Source organism: Pseudorca crassidens, chromosome 5, assembly GCF_039906515.1.
Source record: "Pseudorca crassidens isolate mPseCra1 chromosome 5, mPseCra1.hap1, whole genome shotgun sequence".
In the NCBI taxonomy this organism is placed as follows: Eukaryota; Metazoa; Chordata; class Mammalia; order Artiodactyla; family Delphinidae; genus Pseudorca; species Pseudorca crassidens.
This window is the reverse complement of record NC_090300.1, coordinates 110,901,912-110,924,723: the sequence shown is the minus strand read 5'-3', so window position 1 is coordinate 110,924,723 and position 22,812 is coordinate 110,901,912. Positions and strand designations below refer to the sequence as shown.

The window sequence follows — 22,812 nt, the reverse complement described above, 5'->3', positions numbered from 1 at the left end:
GAAATCATTACAAGAGACTTCAAAAGTCACTTAGGACATTCTCCTGCAATGAAAGACATTTAAACACTCCTGGCAGGAGACCAGGTAGCCATTAATTAAACAACTTTTTTGACAAACTTATCTCGTAAGTTTGCTCACTACAATTGCAAAGAGCTCAATAAATAGAAAGACAATCTCTATATTAAACCCAAATCAACCTCTCACTGGCTTCTAACCTTCAGTGATTTGATCAGCATAAATATGATCTCAGTTTCACATGCCAGCAACCACTTCATCTAGTCAATGTTTTCTTTTCTAGTGAAAACATTCCCAGAATTAAATATATATATATATATACACATATATATATATATATATTTATCATATATGGTTTACAGATTTGGAACTGCTTTAGTCTTTATCAAAATGTAGTATATGGATTGGCAAAGAGATGAAATTAGTATATAATGATAATATATGGGTGAGGTATGTGTGAGTGTGAGAGTGTATGTTAGCAGAGTTTTCCTTTTCCAGTAGTTATCTTCATGAAAGTTTATTTGGAATTATCAAATGAGGAGTTCACATTTTAGTTGATTCCATCATTATATAGAGACCTGTAGAGTTGTCTTTTTATAATTGAAGTAGTGTTGTATTATTAGTTCATTTAAGAAGATATATAGAATTTTATTTCAAATTGATATCAGAATTGAAATTAATATTGCATATTTTATTTGGAAAATATATACATGTATATGTATCTAATTAATATACATTTATAATTTATATAAACCATCCTGAATAGTTTTTTATTCTAAAAAAAATAATTTAGTAAATAATGAACAATAATTCACCTCCCATTTTCTAAAACTAGGGTCATGCTTATAGCTTAGAGGATGACACAGTCAATAGAAAATAACTATAGTGTTACTTCTATAGATATTTCTCCTTTGCTGAATCTAAAGCAGTGTTGAGAAGAGCACATTCATAAGTAATAGATTGGTAATTCCTTTTCATAATTTAGTAACTAGGTAGAATTTTTGTACCAAAACACATTGGAATTATGACTATTTTAGAGAAAGTATATTATCTATTGTTTTCTATCATTCCTGGATATCTACATTAATTTTTTATAGAAACATTAGCATATATAGATATAGTAGTACAAATAAACCTACAGTAACAAGGCAGAAACTACTAACTGCTCACTAATATCTCTCCTTCCTATACATACAGGCAGACTGCATTTACCAGTCTCCCTTGAAGTATGGCCATGTGCTTGGACATGGATGGTGTGTGTGTGGTATGTGTGCTTCCAGGCCTCTGCCATTAAATTTTGTACACATGCTTCCCCAGGCTCACTTTCTCTCAGAAGACTTTCACAGTCACAAGATGAAGATGGCAATGTATATCATTGATGCTCCTGTAGTGTAAGTTGTCCTCCACCAATGACCTTGAGCAGTCCTTTACTGTTACATGTTAAAGAAACTTCCTGTGTTTTAAACAACTGAAATGCAACCCTTCATCTGAAAGCAAATCCATACTGTAAAATTAGTATGTGTAGTAATTTCTAGACAGTTATCTAGAGATACAAAAGAAGATTTAAGTGTATTTGCTTTGGCTTTACAGAGTTCTTTTTGCCATATGACATTGTGAAAGTAGGAATAAGATAAGCCTATTTACAATCTTAAAGAGAAGTAGTAAATTTTCAATGTCTGAATCCATAAGTTTAGAAGATTTACAGGCCTAGGCCACTGTAAAGTACAAGATGACAACTCAACTGTCTTAGATTATTTTAAGTTTCAGTTACTTAAGTCAAATTATATCAATATACAGAAAGATATTTAGAATGGGGTCTTAGAAAAATGTTTTGTTTGAATTGTGAAAATATTTATTATATGTTATTTTTTAAATTTTGGTCTCTATTAATGATAGTTTGATACTACGTAAGTGAGAAAAAACCAAAGATTTAGAAACTAAAAATCAAAAGCTGCAAACTCCTTTTAAGTCAAACTTTACAAAATGAAAATTTATGAGGTGCAAGGAATCTATTAGAACATAAATTTTCAGTCATTGTCATGTAAAAATATGTCACCTTTCTAGAGCATATTCTGCTGACTTATCGTATGAAATGATTCACCAGGTGCACCTGCCATTTTATTTATTCTCTGTGCTTTCAGCTTTCACTTGCTCATTCACTCACTTATCCAATGGAGAGATGGAAATTATATTCAGAGCACCTTGCTAGTGTCTGTGGGCAGTAGGAATTAGTCTCATTCATGGCTGGATGCTCCAGGAGATGACCATATAATAAGAAAAATGGTACATATCAGTATATAAACAATGGACCATATAATGTTCACTTTTACTCTCTCATTAGCTCAACAAATTATTATTGAGCTTCATGTACATTCCTGCCCTGGAAACCTAAAGGAAAGAGTGAATGTGGCTGGAGGTGGACAGTATGAAAGAATTTACCAAGAAAGCAATACGTTAATTAGCTTGAGTGAAAAGTATGAACTGGAGACATGCAGAGGGAATATATGCCTTTAGGTAAAGAGGTATGGATTACTCACCATATTTGAACAAATGCTCAGGTATTTCTAAATTATTAGGCATTTTGAGGAGGGATGGGGAAATAGACTAGAAAAGTGAACATATTTCTGATCTTTAGGGGCTTATGTTACATGACACACAGTTTAAATGTTACCTTACAAAACAGAAAATTGGGTAGGTATATAGGTGTATTAAGAATTCAGTCTATGTTCAGAGCTTTAGGAATTTAATAGAGTGAAAGAGCAACAGGGTTTCCCTCTGGACATGTCATGTGGAGGACACTGAGGAAGAGGGGCAAAAGCCTTAACAAAGACAAGAAGATGGAAAGTAGAAATACCATGGAGTTTATATTCATTCCTCAAACATATTAATAAATTTTCCATACCCAAGTTTATTAATTTTTGGTACATTTTAGACATGGTAACATTTTGCTTTTTCAAGTGTTTCATAATAACAGATTACGCATATAGGTATGAGAGTAATGACTATTTGTTTTTTACATTAGAAGTAAGAAAAGCTGGGGCTTAAAAATTGAAATTCTACCACTGGAAAAACTTCCTTCAAATAGTGACACAGTTTCCAGATTTATTGCTTGGGTTCTGTTCGAATTTCTATTCTAAAACTCCATTTACTATGGTTTTAGTAAAAATTCAGTCCCAGCTGAAACTTGGTATACCAAATATCAGCTCTGGAGCAATGGTTGTTTTTACCAATTTTCCAGAAGATTGATTTAGATTGTTTTGTGTTGTATGACTGTAAAAGAACAAAACAGAAAAGGTTCACTAGCTTGATATTTTGTTCTGTCTGTATGTTTTAACTCCTTTATTTCTGGCAGTCCATAGCACTATTACAAATAACATATACTGAATGTAATCAGCATATGATTATACTATTTACACAAATAAAACATTTGGGCTGTTAACAAATAAAATAACACTTATAATAAAAGTAAGAATGGCTCAATTTCCTTCTTTATCTTGCCTGTTTTACAATGTCTAGAGGCATATTTTGACATCATGCGTGTCAATATACTAATTGTGAGGTCTGACAAGAGTTAAGCCCTGAATCTGTGGCCCATTTGAAACTTTATTAGAGCTTATTTGACTTATTTTTCCTCTCTGATTTATTAGGATACAGATTTAATTAGCAAAACAATATTCTGGTACACCAAAACAAAGTTGACCTCACTGAAGCTTTAATTCCTCTTCCTAGTTTTTACCGGTGATAGTAGGTATTTCAGGATAGTAGGTATTTCAGCTGATAAAACAAGGTTAGCAGATTGCCTGAGTCACTTTGGTTAGTGATCAGTTCTAGAGAAATCAGTAGGGGCAAAGCAGAGTAGGCAGCTAGCACAGGTCTAAGTGGATAGCGTTCGGAGAGAAAACAAGCCTGTTTGCAGAAGTTGGGAAACAAAGAAGTGCTGGTGTGGGCAACCTTAAAACAACAAAGTCAGAATCATGAGAAGGATTATATTATTAGTCAGCAAACAACACTGAAACTTGTTATTGAATCAAAATCCATATACAGCATTCTTTGATATATCTTTCTCTAGGCAGAACTTGGCTTATTGTACTGACATATCTAAACTCCCTGTAAGAATCAAGTGGGGACACCTGGATGGGACTTGAGCTGAGAACAAGGAGAATGAAGACTGACATACCTATTGTTCTTTTAATTCCATCACACCAGTGATGTTAAACTTACTTTACAAGATGGAACTTACTGGTTGGAAAGTAATATGTTTATAAGAACTTCTAAATATGTGCAGTGATTGCTTCAGCTAAAGCCTGTGAGTGTAGAATGGTATGCTCTTGGAAACATGCTGACATTGAGAATTTAAGTAGCCAGGATGACACTTGAAATGACTTCTATCATCTTGATGTAGGTTTTTCCTTTAGTACTTGTCTGTAAAATATAGTGAATTATAATAATAAAAATCATTCAGCATATAATATTCACTTAATATATGGAATTTTCTAAAATGATGTTAATATGTACAATTATAGACTATTATTATATATAAAAGACTGATGACCCACATATTAAATTTAATACAATAAAATTTAATGGGCATCTGCATGTATCATGATATGTGTAAAGCCTTGTAGACAATGTAAATATTTATAAATATAAATATAAAGAGATATAATCCTGATTTGGGAAAGTTTTAGGTCAAATGGGTGAACTAGAAAAAATGCAAAAACAATGATGTTGTTATTTGCTGCATTTTAATAGTCTCTTAAAATGATTACATAATGAAATATGTTTTTTATCTTTATTTAAGCACCTTAAAGTGTGACATAAATTATTACTCACTGGAAACCAACTTAGACATATTTGAAAATGTTTCTGGCAAGAAGTATGTGATCACCTTTATAAAGATCACAACACTTAAGAAAAGAAAACTATTAATTGAAGTATATACAATTTGTATACAATTTTGTGTATACAAATTGCTATTAGGCTCTTAAATGAATAATGTCAGATAAATTCAATAGCACTAATGTTATTAAGTTAATTTGGTTTAAAACTAATTAATATACAACTTATTAACTATGCCAGTAACTTTTGTTAGAAATCAGTATAAAATGTGTGTAAAATTCTCCAAGTAATCGTCTTAGGAATTTTTATTTTACCCAGCATGAATCCCAAATATGCATTTGTATGATTGACGAACTATTTAGAACCAATGATATATTGGGAAAATAATTTTTATCCAGTGTTAAGCACTATTTAATAAACTCTTACTCATTGGTCAGTGCTTCTTATTTGCAGCTAAGATTAAATTCTCTAGAGTTCAGTGTTTTGAACTGTTAAATCACCTCACCAGTGGGTGCAAGGCACCTAATAGCTGATGAGGTGTGGCCTCAGAGTAACCTACTTTTAACTCATTAGCTCATTTTAATCTCTATGGTGTGTGAACAATTACCTTTCATTCTTTTATTCCATATACTCATTTGTTCTCTTCAGTTATTCCTAGGATAATGTTTAAAATCTATTTCTTTCAATGAAATGTTTGAGGTTTTATTTTTTTTAAAGATATTTAGATGTGGGCTTCCCTGGTGGCTCAGTGGTTAAGAGTCCGCCTGCCGATGCAGGGAACGCAGGTTCGTGCCCCGGTCTGGGAGGATCCCACATGCCGTGGAGTGGCTGGGCCCGTGAGCCATGGCCGCTGAGCCTGCGCGTCCGGAGCCTGTGCTCCACAATGGGAGAGGCCACGACAGTGAGAGGCCTGCGTACCGGAAAAAAAAAAAAAAAAAAAGATATTTAGATAATCATGAACACTCTGTGTGCTCAAACGACAGCACTTTTTTTTAAAAGATTGAATTCACTGCAACCGACAATATTACGGTTCTTCTTTTTAGGTTCACTATAAATATATGCAACTTACTCTGTAGAAAGTATGGATTATTTCTGAGTCTCTACTACCTTTTGTGTTCATTTGGAAACCATAAGGTAACACAACAGTAGCTTCAGAGATCACTCATTCAGTATTTCAAATAATTATTCAATGAATGATCACTTTTTAAAAAAAAAATTTTGCAGCGTGATGTTTCTAGGTCTTTTATGCTCAACGGTATCTAAACAAGACACTTCTTTTTCTTGTTTTGGGGGCTTTTCTCCCATGGGGGATGTATCAAAGAGGACTTCCTAATTCAGTTCTTTTTCACTCTGCTCTTATATGCAGATAGAGTTTGGCTCTCAGTTTCAATTCAATAGTCATTCACTGAAAACTTGCTGTGCAGATAGTTAGGATGCAGGGTGCTGAGATGTGCAAAACAAGGATCCTGTTCACAGGGAATCCATTGAGTTGTATTTCACCCCTCTTTGGACTTTAAAAGGTTTCCTTTTTTTCTTTCATACTTAAAATGCTGTGATAAAGAGAACTGCAGATGACATCATAAGTATTTACAAACTTGAAAAGATAAATGCTGTGGATGTAAGATTTGTTTAAAATGTTCAGTCCAAAGGGATTTCTCTGGTGAGGGGGAAGTGGGGAGGTGCTGCTAGGAGAACAGGCCCTGAAGATATCTGTACCAGAGATGCCATTTCTATTTTTCATGCCTTTATTGACCCCCTTTCTCTTGAGCCTATAAATATGATTCAGTCTCTTCCTTCCAGAAAAATAGCTTCCCTTCCTTCTGACCCTGGACTGTCTCCTACTTTTCTCATCCAAGAGTGCAATCTGGTTCCTTCTTAGCAACCTTCTCATGATATAGCCAAACTCACTGACACTGTCCAAATACAATGGACACTTTCCAATCTTGAAATCACTTAACTTCTCTATAATAAAAAATGTTTATAGCTACTAAAATAAAATAAAATGTTCAGTTCAATAAAAATTTCCTTAGGCAGCTCTTTGTTTTTTGGCAAATGAATTATCAAGGAAATTTATACAATAAATAATCCCTTTGCTAACTGTGTCACTTTCTTCCCTTTTGGGAATATGTTTTCAGGTTTTGAATATCTATTCATGTATCTCATTTCTCTAAATCATATACCTTATACTTTCACTCAATTGTTATTATCTCCGCCTAACACTCAGCAGACTGGGGTACACAATAGGTGACTTACCTATTAATATGGCTAACCAATGACAGAGGTTACATTAAAATACATGTATTCTACTTTTCAGAGTCTAATTTTTAGTCAAACCTGGTAGTAATTATAAAACAACTCAAAAAATTATAGGATTTGGTAAGCTGAATCGAGACATTTCAGACTTTAAATATTTAGGTTCTCATCTGGATTCCAAACCTAAAATATTTTAATATATCATTGCACATTTGTTTAAATCACTTTACATATAACATGATATCATAGTTCTCATAATGCAAAGATGGAAATGAATCAGGAATTATTATCCACAGGAAACCTGACCTCATATAAGTGCCTAAAGCAGATCTTCTGATACCAAAGTCAGTGCTTTTAGCCTTACTCCACACAAATGGTTTAAATTTGAACATTTTCTATTTGTATGCACTGAGTAATTCAGTTTGACTTCAGTGATATTATGTAGTTATATAGTTTATATATATATATATATAAATATATATATAATATAGTTTCCATAAAATAGTCTGACCAAAAGAAAGTTAAATTCCTTTTGCCAAGATTCACTAAAAATTGTAAGCTCTGTCTCTCTGTCAGTGCGACCTGTGTTAGAAGAAATGAAATTGAACACAGGGGGTGAGTAACATGTTTTACCCACACAGTATCATTGCAGGAACATGAGGCTTTTCCCTTTTGGAGACTTCTTTTTTATAAAAAAACAAGATATATGTGATAAATATTTTTTTAAATATACCTTTGAAAAGTGGTTGGTATAACATGAGGTCCTATTGGGGAAATGACAAATCTGTGTCCCCCTCTTTTCCTCTAGCAACTGAACAAGGCATATATAATAGGGAGTGTAGGAGATAGCATACAAAATAGACATTTTTATAAAAAGTCCGCTGTAAACTAGTGGAGTCGCAAACACAATTGTAATCAGTCTTCCTTAATTTTTATAGTTGATAAAAATCAGTTTTGAAAATGTTTGCAAGTGTATGTCTCCTTATGAAATTAGAGGTAACAAAGAATGGTAATAGGTGGACGATAATCATTCAGGTATGTGTTATTGAGTAAGTGGGAGGATGATTTTTAAAGTATATTTAAAATCATGAAAATTTAGAATTTTACCAAATACATTTTTTAATTTCCTGCTCCTCTCACAAAGCATAGAGGAAAGGTATAGGCAATTTAAGAATATATGGCACTTGGGATCCCCTTCTTACTCTGTGGCAAATGTATATAATGAGTTTCAAGCTTTGATATCAAAACCATTTCCCCATTCCATCTAATGTGCATAAAATATTTTAAGCTGAGTTATTATTGTAGATTCATACCCAGCTGTGAGAAATAATACAGAGAAATCCATGTACCCTCTACCCAAATAATATCTTGGAAAGATATCACAGCTAGAAAATAGACATTGACATAGTCCACCAATCTTATTTGAGTTTCACCGGTTTTACATGTACTCGTTTGTGTGTGTGTGTGTGTGTGTGTGTGTGTGTGTTTAGTTTTATCCAGTTTCATTACATATGTAGGTTAATGTATCCATCACCACAGTCAAGATGCAAAGCGGTTCTATCACCACAAGGATCCTTCGTGCTGTAGTTTTATAACCGTGCTCATATCACTCCCACTCCCCCTCCACCCCTTACTAACCTTCACCGTTGGTAGGAACTAATCTTTTCTCCATCTCTATAATTTTAGTTATTTCAAGACACTATATAAAATAATTTCATCTTAATTTATCTATAGAGTTTCTGAGTGTATCACTTTGTATATTTTCTTAGTAGTTGCTCCAGGTATTGAAATGCTATACATATACGATTTATCCCAGTCTACTACTTTTACCACTTCTGGTAAAGTATGGAAACCTTACTTCCATTAGGTCCTTTTGCCCTGACACTTTTTATTTGTTTTAACTATTCCTTCTTAACATGTTGAACACTGCATCAGTTGATGGTATAATGTTTGTTTTAACCATCATATAGTCAAGAAAATGCAGCAGAGTAGTCTATATTGTATTTACCCATATTTTTTGTTCTCTCACTTGTTCTTCCTTCTTGATGCTTCAAAATTTCTTCTTTTCTGTTTGAGGAACTTTAACTTTTCTTTAAGACGGATCTGCTAGAGAAACATGTGTTTAGTTTTCCTCCTTCTAAAAATATATTTATTTCCCCTTGATTCCTGAACGTTGGTTTCACTGGATAAGAATTCACGATCAACAGTTATCTTCTTTCAGAACTTGAAAAACGTGCCACTGCCTCTGACCTCCATAATTTCAAATGAGGTCATATATTGTCATTTGAAATGGTGTTTTCTTATAGGTAATATGTCTTTCTCTCACGGGCCCAGCCGCTCTGCCGCATGTGGGATCTTCCCGGACCGGGGCACGAACCCATGTCCCTTGCATCAGCAGGTGGACTCTCAACCACTGCGCCACCAGGGAAGCCCTAATTTCACTGTATCTTGATTTGGACCTTTTGGGGTTTATCCTGTTTGAGTTTGATCCTCTTCCTGATTTTGTACGTTTATTTCTTTTGCCTAATTTGTGAAGTTTTGACCATTATTTCTTAAATTCTTTCTGCCTCACTCTCTTTCTCTTCTTTTGGGACTTATATGGTACCAATGTTGGATATTTTGTTATTGTCCCACAGGTCCCCAAGATTCTGATTTTTGTTTTTTTGGTTGGTTTTCCAATCTGTTTTCTCTCTCTTGTTCAGATCCAGTGACTTATATTGGTCTGTCCTTAAGTTCACTGATTCTATCCTCTGTTGTCTCATTGTACTATTTATCCAATCCAGTGAGTTTTTATTTTGGTTGTTGTATTTTTGACTTCTGTACTTTCCTTTGGTTCTTTTTTTAAATAACTTCTTTAGAGTGCTGAGATTTTCTATTTTATATTTGTTTCAAGATAATTAGTAATTGCTTGTTAAAGTAATTTTATGATGGCTTCTTTAAATTCTCTGTCAGATAATTCTAACATCCGTTTCAACTCAGTATTAGCATCTGTGGATTATTTTTTCTCATTCAAGTTATGTTTTGCCTGGTATTTGGTGTGACCAGTAATTCTTTTTTTATCACATCCTGGAGATTTGGGTTATTGTGTTAGGAGACTCTGGATACTATTTACATCATCTATTCTATTTAGGTTCAGCACACAGGTCCTGGCTTACATTTGTGGGCTATGGTTCCACCAACAATTTAATTTTCAGAGCCTTTGTGGTGCTATTTGGTCACTTTGAGTTGTCTGTTTCCACTGGGAGTTGTACTGATCCCTACTGGTGCCACCTAAGGAAGCAAGGCCTCCTGATGGCTCTAGGGGGGATAAATGGTTCTTTAGCTCATCAAAGATCACTTCAAGGGCTGGGTAATTGTTATAAAAAGATTGGCCCACTGCCTGTGCTGCCCAATTGACCATTGTCTCTCAGTAGGGAAGGGGAGTCTCCAGTCTAATGGAAAAAGAGATTGCGTGCCATGACAGTGATGCTCCCGATTGATTCCCCTTGGGGGTGGCCCAGTCTCTCTCAAAGTTCTTGGTGGGAATCCCATTTGCTCTGTGAAAAAAATGAGTCTACCTAGGCCACCTTCTGTTGCTAGGTTATGGTTGGGAGAAGCCAGGTCTCAAATGCCTTTTACAATTGGTTAGAGAGACACTGTGTTATTCCTTCGGTTCTGGTATCACTAACCAGTCCCCTTTCCTCTTTCTACCTTTCAGAGTACTCCTTTAGTCACCTCTTGCTTAATTTCTGGTTTTATAGCTGTCCTTAGTGGAGCACATAGTGATATTTAAGTTTTTTAATGCTTTTCCAAAAATGATTTAAAAGAAGCATAAATAAGCAAGATGCTTAAGAGATCTGTGAAAACAAGTGTTCTGTGATAGAAAAGGTGGTTTGAACCAAAGAATATATTAAAAGTATTTAACAGACAGTACAGCAGAGGCACCAACCAGTCAGAGCAAATTTAATGTCAGGTACAGCACAGGTGTTTTTCAGCTGAAAGTTAGCTCTGATTTTAAAAAAGCTTAACAGGTGTCTCTACTGCAGAGAACTTTCAATATGCTAAGGTTAATTGTTGGTTTCCTAGAAGGAACTGAGCACTCATAGTTTTCCCAAATTTATCTAGGCATAGAAGTGAAATTTTTTGTTTACAGCTCTTCTTGGTACTGACAACTCATGAAAGACTGTGAAGGAAAGCCATTTTTGTCACCATCAATATCTACCTCATCCAAGGTATTGTACTTACTAGATGCAATCATTTAATTAAAAAGTTATTTCTCAGAACATTAAGGAACATTTAATTCTACTTAAATCTGATAAAATATTTCAATATATTTAAACCTTCCTTTAAAACATTTCAGGAAACCAGATTTAGACATATGGCCAAAGAAAATGTTTATTGTGTTGTGCTAAAAATATGTAGTCTAACAGTAGCAACTTTTCCTAATGTTGTTATTCATATTTTCAGTATTTTCTTTTTCCAGCTTTAAGGGACAATAGGATCGAGCTGGTTCGGGCTTCCTGGCATGAACTGAGTATCAGCGTCAGTGATGTCTCTCTCTCTGATGAAGGACAGTACACCTGTTCTTTATTTACAATGCCTGTCAAAACTTCCAAGGCCTATCTCACTGTGCTGGGTAAGTGCATGTGATCACAAGCCAGAGAGATGTGTACAGCTACAGCAACATGATTCAATAACAGATCTACACTTTGAGGATCATCAAAAAGCATTAAAAAATCACTTAGTCATTTCCCCCATTTTATAAATAGATAAAGAGAGGTATAAAGATTTGTATGACTTCCCAAGAGCAAACAGCCATTTTGTTTCTTAGCCAGCAATAGACACCAGGTTTCTTGATTTTCAACTAAATTCCTTTGTGTCAAATCATCTCTATATTGTATATGTGGTAATTCTTTTATAAAGTGATAGAATAATGAACATAATGACTTCAATGTGTCTATCAGATGCTCCGCCACCTTATCATCAGTCACCTAATGGGATCTTCCCTAATATCTATTGGCTTCCAAATATGCCCATTTGTGTATTTTAGTGTATTTAAATGACCCTAACATTTCTATTTGTCTTCTTGCCTTTTAGCTTTGTAGTTTTCTAGATTACTAAATGAAGTACATAATGTCGCTTGCGCATGCAGCTTGTAGCTTCTTTGTTTTTTTATTCTCTAAGTATTGGGCCATTTTTCTAAAGGTTATAGTGACACCAAAAAGCAATACATTCATAGAGTTTCTGAGGAAATAAGCTTGCAGCTCACAGCTCTCTGTGCTTCCACAGACGTCAGTGGCCCAATCAGCTGAAATTGCTGGAATTCATTGAAACACACCTGTGTACTGAACAAGTTAGAGGAATTTAAAGATTGATTTTTTTTTTTTTTTTTTTGCCCTTAGCTTGCCTTCCTTTTTTGATAGATAAAGGCATAACACTGCATTTAAACGAACTAATGCATGCTGTTCTTTTGGGTGAGAATATTAAAGTTAATCCTGCTAGTGAATTGGTTTTGTGCATAGGATATGAAATATGTTTCTTTGCAAGTCCCACTGGGACTATTGTATAAAAATCTTTACAAGTTTGCCATTAAGGACAAAATACACCCACTAAATGGAGTATCTCAGGATAGCAGCTGCCTAAGATTAATGTATTGTTCTGTAGAGAGCCAACTTGAGACCCCAAGAAATAGGAAAGTGGCTAATTTCAATTTATTAAATGGTGATGTGACATGTTTGTTTTTTTTTAAAAAAAGCTATATGAAGGTGAACGAAAAGAAAAGAAAGCTAGCCAGCTAATGGAGTATGTTGATCTGTCATTTATCTTTGTTGTTCTTGTTGTTTTAGTTTGTATTTCTTTTATTGGCGCCTTCCAACATTCTTACATTTTATTCTTTTCAAACTGAATCAAATAGTACAATAAAGAAACTTTCAGTCTGCCTTTATTATTGAATATTTTTAGAAGAAATTTTAATAAACCTCTGTCATGACAGCAGAATATTATTGCCTCCAAAATATGTAATGTTGTATTATTTAAATCATCAATGTCTATCTCTGAATATTAGTTATCCGCTTATTCATTGGATGATCTGGACTAGAAAAGGTAATAAGTAGCTAGCATTAACTAGCATTAAAAATAATACATGGGCTTCCCTGGTGGCGCAGTGGTTGAGAGTCCGCCTGCCAATGCAGGGGACATGGGTTAGTGTCCCGGTCTGGGAAGATCCCACATGCCGCGGAGCGGCTGGGCCTGTGAGCCATGGCTCCTAAGCCTGCGCGTCCAGAGCCTGTGTTTCTCAACGGGAGAGGCCACAGCAGTGAGAGGCCCGTGTACTGCAAAAAAAAAAAAAAATAATAATAATAAATATCATGCTCCACAAAACTGCAATTACATTTCTAATACAAATGACATCAAGAGACATTCTCTACTTTAGAAGAATCAGAAAAATAAGTATAGTTGCAATTTTTAATGAATCTTTTATTCAAAATGCATTTTCTAGAAGAAAGTACACAGAGGATAACAATATTTTTTAAGCTTTAAGAATTCTGAAATCAGGAATGAAATGTGCTATTTTGGTTAAATCACAGTTTGCTAAAGAATGAAGAAATATGCTTTGTGGATTTTTTTTGCCCAGTGCAAACAATCTACCGTTTTAAAGCCCCACACTGGTAAATCTTAAGATATGGTTGTTTTTAAGATTATAAAGAGTATTTCTGCAGGTAAAATTTAATTTAAAAAAACTACTTTAAACGCACTTTAAATGCTTTCTGGATAGTATACACACACATATGCATATTTACACAGACACATATGTGTTTGTATGTATGTGTATATATATCTCACTATATATTTTTTATATATTTTGTCATTTATTTTATTATATAGCAGTTTATTATTATTATGTTTTGGTTTATTATTATTATTATTATTTTTATTTTTTGCGGTACACGGGCCTCTCACTGTTGTGGCCTCTCCCATTGCGGAGCACAGGCTCCGGATGCACAGGCTCAGTGGCCATGGCTCACGGGCCTAGCCACTCCGCGGCATGTGGGATCTTCCCGGACCAGGGCATGAACCCGTGTCCCCTGCATCGGCAGGCAGACTCTCAACCACTGCACCACCAGGGAAGCCCTGGTTTATTATTCTTGATTGAAGTTATTGTCAGTTATACACCCAGTTTAGCTTTGCTTCTGAAAGTAGTAGTCGTAAGAACAAATCAACCCTGGAGATTAATGTTTATTTCATTCATTTGCTTAAATTTCAGGTGTTCCTGAGAAGCCTCAAATTAGCGGATTTTCATCCCCAGTTATGGAGGGAGACTTGATGCAGCTGACTTGTAAAACATCTGGTAGTAAACCTGCAGCTGATATAAGATGGTTCAAAAATGACAAAGAGATTAAAGGTAAGGAATGGGGAAAGGTCTCCAAATCAAAATTAATGTGCTGAAACTAGTGTGAAGTGTTAGATCCAGGGCATTTTACATTTTCCTTTTCTTTTTTTTTTTTTGCGGTACGCGGGCCTGTGACTGTTGTGGCCTCTCCCGTTGCGGAGCACAGGCTCCGGGCGCGCGGGCTCAGCGGCCATGGCTCATGGGCCCAGCCACTCCGCGGCATGTGGGATCTTCCTGGACCGGGGCCCATGTCCCCTGCATCGGCAGGCAGACTCTCAACCACTGCGCCACAAGGGAAGCCCTACATTTTCCTTTTCAAACCACAGTCACTTTCTGATTAAGTGTAATTTGAACCAGATTTACCTTAAATTAGGTAATTTTACAAGGTATATTAATATCAACTGTGCCCCATTTTTCTCTTACGTAAAATAGTTTTAAAATGATATATATCTAGAGACTTTCCTGGTGATCTAGTGGTAAAGGATCCACCTTATAACGCAGGGGACGTGGGTTTGATCCCTGGTCAGGGAGCTAAGATCCCACATTCCGCGGGGCAACTAAGCCCGTGCACCACACCTACTGAGCTCAAGCGCCTTAACTAGAGAGCCTGAGGGCCCCAAACTACAGAGCCCACACGCCCTGGAGCCTGTGCACCACAACTAGAGAAGAGAAAACCCGCACACCACAACTAGAGAGAAGGCCGCGCACCACAACAAAGAGCCCGAGCATTGCAACGAATGTTTAGCATGCCTCAAGGAGGAGCCTGCACGCGGCAACTAAGACCCTACGCCGCCAAAAATAGATTAAATAAATAAATAAATAACAAATCTTAAAAAAAAAATGATATATATCTAGTGGGAAACTTGGAGAAATAAGTTAATATATAAAAAACACGTAGATTCGTACTTGACAATAGCAAGTGCTAAGTGTTCATGTTAGATGTGATTATTTCAGAGCTCATCTGTAGTATTTAGATTATAGACAGAAAAACTCCATGAATTATTTCTTCAACTTGTTGGTTCTGAAAATACAAAGTTTTGGGAATAAAACTAGCTAAACATCAATAAATCTGTTTTTCAGTAGCTCTCACACAGGGTAAAATAATGTGCTTGTCTCGGTAAAAATGCACAGAAATGTAAATATTCAGCATAATTCTGCTCTTCATACACTTAAACACACACGTGCACACACAGTCTTTTAGGGTGGATTAAGAAGTTTATAGAGGAGATGGCTAGTAAGTCTGGTAGTGGTTTTTGTACCCCACATACAGAAATCTTGGACCTGACATCACATGTACATTAAAACCCAAATATAAGAATCATCTATTATGCTTGTTAAAAATTTTTCCTATTTATATAGTAATATGTATTATTCTCAAGGTAACCTTCTAGGAGATAGATTGATGCAAACCATTCTGATTATTTTAACTTGTAATTCAAGTATCTTACTTAGGATTGGAGGCTCAACAGGTAGAATTGCCTATATTACTAAGAAATTATGGGTTTACAGTCCATACAATTATTCTACCTCTTTTCTATTTTAATTACTTTCTCTCTTTATATTTTTTTCCCCAAACAAGGAACTATCTGTAATTTATCCATAATTACTACCTTTACTTTAGAACTTCTAATAAATACATTTTATTGGACTAACTTTGGAGAAGTACAAGCACCCATTTCACAAGTTAGATACATCACTTTGCTAAGTTAAACTTGCTCTTATATTCTGCCAGGGCTCAGTACCATCCATTCTAATTCTGCCTTTAGGATATATTTGTTTAGGTTAGTGTGTTAAATGTCTAGTCTTGGTTGGAGCTTTTCTAAATGGACCCTCTACACTGTATCCAGAGTTATCTTACTATGACAAGGTTCTAATCCAGCCACTTTTTCTGCGTAAGCATTTCTGATTGAAAGTCCTAACCTGGAGGATTAGTTTAAAATCCGATTTCCTTGGCCTATAAGAAAGCTCCTGGCAGTGAATTCTTACAAATCGGATGGTTTTCTATGTGAAAGGCTTGGTTTATGTTAGAATGTTCTTCTTAAATACTCTCCTTCGGTTAAATTGTTTTATTACCTACATGCATCTCTTTCTGAATTTTGACATAATTAGTTAGTGAGTTAGTTTCTCTTAATTTCTTACCATTTTATTTGTGTTTCGGATAAATATATCCTCAGGGAGGTCAGAGACTAACATACTAGTCATTAATATTGGTTGATTGTTTTTAATGTTGTAGCCTTATGAAAAACGCATAATGTTTTCATTAAAAACATTTTTATAAAATATCTTAATTTTTGACAAATTTGGCTTCTGCTCTGAATGCCAGATTTATTCATAAACTAGGTAGAGAGGGGACTTTTGTTTATATGTAAAAAGATGAAATTTTGATCTTATAAACACTATACTTTAAAATCATCTGAATCTAGAATGAAAATCAAGAGAAAACCATATACAGAATCAGCATTTGGTTCTGTGTTCTACTCAGAAGTAGTGAAGCTTTGTTTTTTCTGTGTTCTTCAATGCATGGCCATTAATAGAGCATTTATTATTCCTACACTTGAATTCATCTATATAGCTCTTTATTCGTTCATAACTCTTATTTTGCATGTTTACATAGTTTGTCTTTACAATGATATGGTGAACTTCCTGAGTTCTCTAAAATGTTTTTATAGGTGTATAGGCAAATATGCTGTATTTAGTATTCTATACAGAATGCACGTTCATTATTATTGCTGTGCTCTATACATGTGAAGTGAAAGTTCGCTCTAAAATCCCTCAGCAGATACACCTCACTGTAAAGGAGTGTTCTATCCTTATCTTGCACTCTTGTCTTTTCAGAAATCAAAATTTGACTTCCTATTATCATGTAACAATTTTTACTATATTATCACTTGAGATTTTTTAAAAAGACACTCCCTAGTATAAAGAATTGGAAAAGGTAGGCTAATCAAATCCAGTTAAATTCAATTCGATAAGAAATTGTTAAAATGTGTCCCAATTATGCAGCATTCTATGGTGCATGAGTGAATATCCAAATGAAGAAAACAAGAACCTTGACCTGGAGATGTTTAAAATGCCTTTGGGGTGATAAAACCAGCTATGAAGAATACTTTACTATAAAGAGGAATATATAACATTATGTAAATCCCAAAGTAGTTATTCCAGTCAAGGGAAAGTATTATTTTCCATACGTTTTAACTAAGCACTGGCCAGTTCAGCATATTGACACTGTGTTAAGTTTCAGACTCTGTATGATAGAGGTAGGGGCTTTCAAAGTGACTTCTGATTTCAGGAGGAGTCATTGTTCTGTACATTTTGTCTCCATTATTATCTAACATATGAATTTAATCACCAAGTTTCTGGGAGAAAGTTGTTTCATAGTCCTAGCTGATCACATTTTCTTGGCCAGGATATTTCCATGTTAGATTATACAGCATGGTTCTCAAACTTTAGCAGGCACCATCATCACCTCCAGGGCCTGTTAAAACTCAGATTATAGGGGCCTGACCCCAGATTTTCTGATTGAGTACATCTGGGTTGGAAACCGAGAACATATATATTTAGCAGTGTGTTGAATTTGTGAGTGATAATGATGCTCCTGTTTGGAGACCACACTGGTGTATAGAGAACAGAATGTTGAGAAGTATCAGTAACATATTGAAGTCTTGCCTCTGTCTCTGAACTTTAGTTTCCTCATCTAATAAATGAGGATCATAAAGCTTGCCTCAAAGTGCTATTGCAAGGATTTCATACAAGCCAATATGTATAAAGTGTTTTCACAGTATAAGGAATCACTGAATATATTTTAGATATTATTATTATCATTATCATTATTATTACTATCTTGAGCAAACCATGACTGGTGAGTTGTAACAATCCCTGAATTAGTCCTAGAAATATAACCAAAACAGAATTATTTCTTTAAGGTATTCACTTTTGGGGGATGGACATATAAACATAAGATCTAACAAGTATAGTAACAGACATATGAACTGGCTACAGTTTTTGTACAAAACAAGAAGCAGAGATGTGCCCTACTTTGTGGCAGAGGTAAATGAGAGTACTCAGTAAGTATATGTTAAATGAATAAGTGGATCTTAAATGATGAATGGAATTCACTGTATGGGTTGTGGGTAAAAGTAGGTGGTAGAGCATTGTAAAGAAAGAAACCATGTGTTTATGCAGGGTAAAAGCATGTGATTGTTTGAAGGAACTGAAACTTTCTGTTTGGTACAGACACGAGAGATAAATGGGAAGGTAGGGGCCAGTTAAGTCATGGAAGATCTTTTACTCCAGATTAAGGAGTTTGGAATTTATTCTGTAGGCAGTGGTGAAACACTTTCTTCTGTATGCTTTAAACGGTGGAATGAATGATCATAATTTTCATCTGACTCTCCTTTTTCCTCCTGATGAGTCTGACTCAGAAATCCCTTTGGTGCCTCTGGGCAGCTCTGTATTCAAAACTGCAGGGGGTTTCACTGTAGCTTTTAATCTTCTGTGTAGCTAGGAAGTTGGAAATATTGCCATTTAGTGTAGGAAAAAAATGTGTATTGCCTTCCTAAATCTATCAGTGTCCTGAGAACTTGTATAAACTTTCCATTCCATATGTAAGTTTAGTAACTTGTAGTTTGAGTAGTTATCATCATAAAATCTTAAGCTTTTCTTTTCCAGCCAACTAGCTTTTACATGAATGTGTTAGGCAGAATTCTATGAGAACCCTCAATGACCCACATTTTTGTATAATCTTTTCCCCTGGAGTGTAGGCAGGATTTGAGAATATATGAGATATCACTGCCTTGATCATGTTGATCATGTTACCTTACATGGCAAAAGGGATTTTACAGATATAATTATGGATCCCTTTTGAGTTCATCAAAGGGAGATTACTAAGGGAAACCTGACATAATGAGGTGAAGTTTTTATAAAAGATTAAAGAGTCAGACATCCTCCTCCTGGCCTGGAAGAAAGCAAATAGCCATGTGTGTACTGTCTATAGGGGCCATGTGACAAAGAACTCTGGGTGACCTCTAGGAGCTGAAAGCTGTTCCTGAGTGGCAGCTAGTGAGAAAATGGGGACCTCGGACATACAGCATCAAGGAAGTAAATTTGCCAACAATCAGTGAGTTTGTAGAGGACTCTAAAACCTACATGGGAATCACAGCCTCAGCCAACACCATGATTTCAGCCTGGTGACACTGAGAAGAGGACCAGGATAAGCCCTATCTGGACTCTTAATCCATAGAAATTGTGAGATAATAAATGCATATTGCTTTAGGACACTAAGCTTTTAATCATTTATTATGCACCAGTAGCAGGAAACTGAGATCCAGAAAGGCAGAATGATTTCTCATAGTCACACATCTGACAAAGAATGAGCTTGAATATTCCAATTCTAAGACCCAGCACTTGAACTGGGGAAGAAAGCTGAAGGCTGGAAGAATATTTAAGGGACATTTCAAACATGAATTAGTAAGGCCCTGAACTAATGGATGAAATGGCATTTTTTTAAATGGATGGATTTAAAAGAGAAGACAAATTCCAGGTGAACTTGGTGAATGAGTCTGGGAGATGGAGCAAAAACAAGGGTCAAAGACAACACAATTTGGGTGCCAACACAACTTGGTTAGTGAACATGTGGAAATAAGAAAGGCATTAGGAGAAATTAGTTCAGAAATAAATGATAATATGTTTATTCTTTGAGGTTGAAGTAACTATGTATTGGTAGAATCTAAAAGTTAAACTTAGCAGGCTTTTGGAGTTAGGTGACTTATGATTAAGAAAGGGATTCTGACAACACAAAGGTCTATCATCTCTTATGAAGGACATTTTTAGTTTTAGCCTTTATAGTTATTACCCTTTATTTGTGCAGCACACTCCCAACAGAAACCCTCTCAGTACTTCCTTCTGACCCTAAGAATCATGCTATGTAGTAACCTGCATATTCATCAAAGCCTGACTTTGTGGGGAGTCACTGAAGCTTTGTCAGTGCCTAATAGTATTGCCTGTATTCTACAAGTGTTATTTACTTCGCGTACATTGTTTGTTTCAAATGTTGGACCATCAGGCTTAAACTGACTTTAGCTGTGTTGCCCTGTGTGAACAGGACTCTTCACATACACTTTAGTGTTAATCAAAAATAATGCAGCAGCTCATTTTCAAGTTGGCTAAATATAGTATAATTGTACTATAAGCTACTTAGTAGATAATTTTTCAGCGTTTGGAAACTTGAGAGTGAATTTCTGAATGTTGTGTTTCTTAAAATGTAGCCTTTAGACTGTTCGGATTAGAATCACCTGAGGTACTAGTTAGAAAAATGAAGATTCCTGGTCTCAATGTAGACCTTTAAAATCAGAATTTCTGGCTGTCAAGCCTAGAACTCCTAATATTTATTAAGTACCTCTGTTGACGCTTAGGCTCACTATAGTTTGAGAATGCATAGAATTAGAGACCAGTAAGCCAAGTATTAATAGATATTCAAAGAAAGAAAGAAAGGAGGTCCTAATCTAATAAGTTTAGAAAATGACTCGATATTCTATGTCCTTTATGAATCTATTCTTAGAGGGAGATTCTCTAAAACTAAATCAAAATGCACTTTAGTGCTTTAACATTTCTGAGAATTAATGCAAATTTCTGTTAGACAACATCTTAGCAGTATTCTTTGGCCATATGATTTTTAAAATTTGTTTTGTGTTTCTTGCATTGAACTTTGTGGAATCTACTTTGAGAAACAGTAATTATATATTTAATTTAAATACTCTCCCTGGTGTTGTAAAACTAGTTTTGGCCTAATACTTCATTTAATGTCAGTTGCACAAAGCCTTAATTTAAATAAGTGAAATACTAACATGTAATACAGAGATTGTGAATTCTCTTGAGCTAAACACAAAAGAAAATAAAAAGGAGATATTTGTGTGTCCTGAGCTTAAAGCTCCTGTATCATGTGTGATAAGGATTAATTAAAAGTGTTAGTGTTTAAACTTACCGAGTATACCATATATCAATGATTTTTTTGAGTTCTTTTGTTTAAACTTACCGCTTTGAGAGTGTCCTTGCCATTTAAATATGAATCATGTTGGACCCCGTATTAAATGAGAAAAAGAAATAGCATTAGTAATACCTGTAAGTGAGGTGTGTGTGTCTGTGTGTGTGTGTGTGTGTGTGTGTGTGTGTGTGTACATACCACTTGGGGTTTTCCAAATGCTGTTGACTGTATTACCTCAAGACTCTCTCAAGATACAATGAGATACATAGAACATCTTTCTGGAAAGAGATAAAACAGTTGTTTCATCTGAGTGTGAATGGCTGATGAAAGCAAATGATCACCAAAACTCTTTGAGAAACTTTTAAAAAATGTTTTATTTTTTAAAAGCAACTTTATTGAGATATAATGGACAAAAAACAATCTACACATATTTTATGTGTGCAGTTTGGTATTATTTCACAAGTGTATATGGTGATGAGACCATCACTATGATCAAGATAATGAACATATTCATCATCTACAAAAGTTTGTTCATACACCTTCATAATTCCTTCCTCCTGGCCTTCTTTGCCCACACCCCATCTCACTTCCAGGAAACCACTATTCTACTGTATGTCATTATAGATTACATTTTCTAGAATTTTATATAAATCAAATCATATAGTACATACTCTTTGATTTATTTCCCTCAGGATGAATATTCTGAGATTCATCCATGTTGCATATATAAAGGTTGTTGCTGTCTATTGCTGATTCATATTCTATTGTATGTATCTGTACTATAATTTGTTTATCCATTTATCTGGGGATAGACATTTGGGTTGTTTACAGTTTGGGGCCATTGCAGTAAAGCTGCTATGAACATTTGGGTGTAAGTCTTTGCATGTATCTATGCTCTTATTTCTCTTGTGTAAATGCCTAAGAGCAGAATGGCTGGGTCATATAGAAGATACATGTTTAATTTTTAAAGGCATTGCCAAACGATTTTTCAAAGTGGTTGTACTCCTTCATGAAATCCAACTTTTAAATTTTAGTATTATTATTTTTTACTTTTTTGAATCATGTTTTGGTATTATATGTAAGATGTTTTTGCCTAATCCAAGATCACAAAGAATTACTTCTAAAAATTTCATATTTTTAGGTTTTGCATGTATTTTGAGTGATTTTATATTTTCAATGCACTTGTCTTTTCTTTCTCTCAGCTGTATTATTTCTAGGTCAGTTTTGATAGATTGATTGATCTCATTATAGATAGCATTTTCCTGCTTCTTTGAATGCAGAGTATTTTTTGATTGGATTCCAGACATTATAAGTTTTACCTTTCTGGTACTGAATGTTCTCCTATTCCTCTAAGTAT

General features: G+C 34.9%; 1 protein-coding gene across 4 annotated transcripts in view; it reads left to right on the top strand.

The window, feature by feature from the left end:
* Nucleotides 1-22,812, top strand: part of CADM2 (cell adhesion molecule 2) — a 1,069,757-nt gene that overhangs the window by 885,503 nt on the left and 161,442 nt on the right. For all 4 annotated transcript variants that reach the window (XM_067739196.1, XM_067739197.1, XM_067739195.1 and 1 more), the window contains 2 exons: nt 11,570-11,722; nt 14,351-14,488. In XM_067739196.1, the coding sequence (XP_067595297.1) occupies nt 11,570-11,722; nt 14,351-14,488 (291 nt within the window). The remainder of the gene's footprint in view (nt 1-11,569; nt 11,723-14,350; nt 14,489-22,812) is intronic.